The 4,562-nt window shown below is 43.9% G+C and overlaps 1 protein-coding gene across 1 annotated transcript; it reads left to right on the top strand.

Moving 5' to 3' along the window:
* Positions 1-1,255: 1,255 nt before the first annotated feature.
* Positions 1,256-2,557, top strand: LOC117900370 (coiled-coil domain-containing protein 34). Its single transcript, XM_034810720.1, has 2 exons — positions 1,256-1,329; positions 1,374-2,557. Exon 2 carries the CDS (start codon positions 1,402-1,404, stop codon positions 2,521-2,523), a length of 1,122 nt encoding a protein of 373 aa, XP_034666611.1. The 5' UTR covers positions 1,256-1,329; positions 1,374-1,401; the 3' UTR covers positions 2,524-2,557.
* The last annotated feature ends 2,005 nt before the right edge of the window (positions 2,558-4,562 follow it).

The raw sequence follows: 4,562 nt of genomic DNA on the forward strand, positions 1-4,562 counted from the left end.
ATTATAATACTGGGTATTCGACAGTCGACTATGTCCCAAAATATCTGTATTTTTTGTTCATGCGGTTGCAGCCAGTATGTTTGTGTGTGTGGCAATGGGGGCGGCTTCTGCACAGGGCATGGGGCATTGCCATTTTATGCCCCGCTCGGCTAAGTGGCACATTTTTGGCTTAGCTTTTAGACATCACGACGGCGACGGCGACTGCGACTGCGACTACTACGAGTACGAGTGGAGGTACAACAGCCAGTTTACTACTACTGCGGCTGTTGCGGCGAGACGAAGGCAGGCAGGCTGCCAGCAAACCTCTTGCATGTCTGAGCCGCCATTGCACTCGACTGTCGGTGCTGTCAAATAACTGACATTACCTCGAAGCCGCTGCCGCTACTGCTACTGCTGCCACCATTACCACCGTTGTTGCCGCCATTGTTTTCGTCATCGTTGCAGCGTAGCGTCGCACACATTTCGTGACTTTGAACAATAAAAAATTTCGATTAGAATGTAAAAGCGGCAACCGGCAACAGCAACTAGGAGCAACAGCGGCCACTGCAACGGCAATCAAATTGTGCGAGGCCGCCTGCCCCCGCTCCCTGCTGAAAGTGGTCGTGGAGCCGTGTAATAGCAAAAAATCGCTAAATTGTATATTAATAGAAAATGAAATCTAAAATGTAGACCTCCGAAAAATAAACCAAAAAGCTTTCAAAGCAATTCAAAACTTTGTGACTTTGTAGGCGGACTCGAAACGAGCGTAAACCAAATATTAAGGGAATAAATTGGAGGCACAAATATGCCTTAAAAAAGAGAGTAAGATTGTTCCCTCAATGGGTAACTAACATCGATATAGTTCTATGCAGAGCACAACCACGAAAAGTCAGGCCAAAAAAATGTTTTCTTTTTATTTTCAATTAATGGATTCGGAATCAAGTTTAAACACTTAAACCCTATAAAAGAGCCGAAAATAGTTCTTAAAGTAGTCAAAATCCTTATCACTGATGTAATTTCTGTAAACAAAACTTCTAATATAAATCATCCAAAACATCGGCATTTTGTTGTACAATTAATGGTCCCCTTTCATACCAAAAAACTTGCTTTATTTTCACACCTGAAAGAAAGTAAATTTCAGCTACCAAGTAATCGTTGCTTTTTTGCTGTTTACTAATGAAAAATGATTTGTGAATATTTCCTCATTCTATTGTTAGCAACACAGGAACACTGAAACATCAAAAACGCTCTGACAAAATAGTTTCACATACAATAAAATCAAATTTACATTCAAATAAGCAGAATTAATTCAGAAAAAATAGTCTTTCCAAAGGCTACGTATTGCATTTTGTAGACATTTTTGCAACATAAGTGAGTTATTAAAACTCTCTCTAAAACTTATTCGACAGCACCTCTCGCACCATGGCCTTTCTGGGTCGCCTCAATAATCGCGGCGTTCTGATTAAATGGGAAATCTTCAGCGGCAATCGCTCCTGGGCTCTCAAGAGCCCACCCAATGACGACCAGTCGGAAGAATCAGTTGAAAAGTTGCCCCTGGCCAAGGGCTCTAGAACTTACATTAAGACCTACGACGATGGGAAGACCGTGTCAGGCATGGGCAGTCCCAGCACAGTGCGTTATGTGGGCAAATTCATTTCGGCCACGAATGGCAATTCAACAAATGAAAGAGATGTGTCCACACCACGTTACTGTGCTTCACAGGAGACTGAAACGGAAGCGGAAACTCTTCCAGAAGAAGACGGGCGAAGCTCATATAATTCTTCGCAATATGAAGATTCACAGGCCATGGGTGACTTGATGCTGGACAAGGACTCCACCACTTCGGAGTGCAGTTGGGATGAGATAATCTCGAAGGAGACAAGTTCAAACCCCTCCATGGCGGATGATCCATGCGTGAGCATTCCCTCGCTCAAAATTCGTTCCCAAACGGAAACCGAAACCGAATCGGAGGGTTACTCACCCACCTACAGTCAAACGATCAAAGATCTGAAGCTGGAGCGTCCAGTCAAGGAGGCCTACGACACTTGGCTTTCAGCGAAGCGCCAGCAGAAGCAATACAAGGCTCAGGCCGAGCGTCAGAAGGAGGTGGAGCTCAAGAAAGATATCGCCGAGCGTCAGAAGATGGCCAAGGATAGCTACGAGCGTTGGTGTGCGGCAAAGTTTCAGCAAAAGACAGCGTCCAGCTCCAAAACCTCTTTGAAGTCGCCCCCAAATAAACCCGTCCAGAACAAGTCTAAATCGGCATCAGCGCCTCGCCTGGATGCAGCCGCTCAGCGTCGTCTGCAGGAGTGGGAAATGGAAAAGGTGAAGCAGGCGGAGAAGCGTCGCATGCAGCAGCAGAGGGAGGCCGCGAGGCTGCACCAGGAGACGCTGCTGCGCCACAAGCAGGCGGATGAGGCATTCGAGAAATGGATGCAGAACGTGTCGCAACGACCCAAGCCAGTGCCCCTCAATCAGGGCTTGGCATCGCTGCGTGGCACCGTTTCTGAGCTTTATATTAATCCCAATGAGTGGGTGAATTGATCGTCACAAATAAAAAGCACTTCTTGTCACTTAAGATTTGCAGTGGAATCTCTGCAGCTGAATCTCTTCGCTAAACATTAGCGTCCAGCTCATTAGCAGCATTAAAATCAAAGCACACTATGGATGGCTCAATGTTATTTATAATTCCCCGACCCGCAACACCCGACTACACTCCGACACGCATGCCATTAATGAGCTAAACTAAGCTCTCAGCCCCTCCCCTCCCAAAACCCACAAAGCAGTGCTGTGTGGCGATGGTTAGAAATTACATCACATCTCATAGCACCCCCACACTTCTCCCCTACTCTCTATGCACACAAACACTTCAAATCAAAACATACGCAAGACCATTCATGGGGCCATCCCGCAGTCAGCAGCCAGCAAGCAGTGTATCCTTTTCACAGCCTGACGCTCTCGCAGTATGCAAGAGTCTCAGTCTTTAGTGCTGCTGGGCGTTTGCATTGGATGTCTACTTTAACGGTACGAGAGCACGCACACATACAGCTGTACACACATATACACACATATACTCACGTATACGTAACGTTGCTGACACCTTTGAGGCCTTTTGATTTTGAATTTCATTGAAGCGGCTTGATCCCCCCACCTAACCTCATATGTAGTTTTGGGCAGCATCCTCTTGTCTATGTAACATAGTAATTTGTGAGGTTTCATGTGGCCCAATGAGGGTCAGTTTTGAAGGTTTAATATTACAGAATTTAGCATATCAGGCTAAGCATTTAAGTTAATTTTGCCCCTACATTTTGTGCTGCATAAATATCTGCTCATGCATCGAAAATGTATCACTCTGACATGACTTGTAGCTATATTTCCTGCCAATTTATCCTCATATTCCCGCTATGCCTATCAAGATTATTTCTAAGTCGTCTAGCTGCTGCCCTTCCTAGCCACTAAAAGCTATTTTTTGTAGGTCAAGTGCGCACTGCTCATCATTTTTATTGGCTGCAATTCGAAAAGCACTGAAACTGGCCCTGACAGACTCTCTCTTTCTCTCAAGTTAATAAAGCAATTTACCATGCAGATCCACAGCCTCGACCCCCAGGCGGATTTATGTTTAATTAAATTGTCCAAAAGTTTTGTCAGGCTTTTTGCTCAACGCTTCCTTTACGTTCTGTCTCGATGAAGTTTAAAGAGAGTGCCAGGCTAAAACGCTGTGAACTTTGCCACCTGTCGCTCAGGTGAAACAATCAAACGAAGGGAATGGAGGAACTGGCTGGACAGAGCACCAAATATATATACAAAAACTTATTTAATATGAAAATGGCGTGCAGGCAGCAAAACAAAGAACGAAAAAAAAAAGAAAGAATTGTATTATTATTTGTGCTTCGGTTGGCCCGAGGGCCGCCTCAGCCACTTGGCCTTACGCTATTTAGTTGCTTCTCCCAGTGCTTCTTGCCAGCTTTTTTTTTTTTGGTTTTGAGGATAAATTTCAAGCTTGAAGAAGCATGGAAATTGTATGGCATACGAGATGGAAATTGACAGACGCTTCAGCCAGCCCAAAGGCATAATTCCTCACCGCAACTACGAGTAATGATATAATTATATTTTTTTTTTTTGATTGCCCAGCTCCTGTTCATCAGTTCACGGATAATTTAAATGTTAATCAAATGAAAGTCTCGTCACGCACCATTCAGTTTGGATATATGGCACAAGTGGTGGGAGTGTGGGGAGCGGTGTTGTATTTTTTGATATTTCGCTCTTTCCTGTTTGCTTGTCCGACCATTTTTTAATAATTTAATCCACTGCAATTGAGCGGCATGGCCGCGCATTTCAAGCCTAGAAAGATTTATCGTGAATATATGAACAAAAACAAGAGACAAAGATATGAAAACGGATAACGACCAAGAGATGCCCATTAGTCGGTAAAAATTAAAACTGAAACTAGCTCTGATTCTCCTGCTGCAAAATTAGAAGTTGCTGGAACTTCTTCAGCTAAAGAATGGTTTTAAAAGCATTTTTAATCCCTTTTTTGATAGGAAAATATTTGAAAAAAAAACTTGTAATCCTCCCAATAAATC

The sequence above is a fragment of the Drosophila subobscura genome, chromosome U, assembly GCF_008121235.1.
Source record: "Drosophila subobscura isolate 14011-0131.10 chromosome U, UCBerk_Dsub_1.0, whole genome shotgun sequence".
NCBI classification, from domain to species: Eukaryota; Metazoa; Arthropoda; class Insecta; order Diptera; family Drosophilidae; genus Drosophila; species Drosophila subobscura.

What these genes read in the sequence shown, in the direction of transcription:
- LOC117900370 (XM_034810720.1), top strand. Translation starts at nt 1,402, where the DNA reads ATGGCCTTTCTGGGTCGCCTCAATAATCGCGGCGTTCTGATTAAATGG.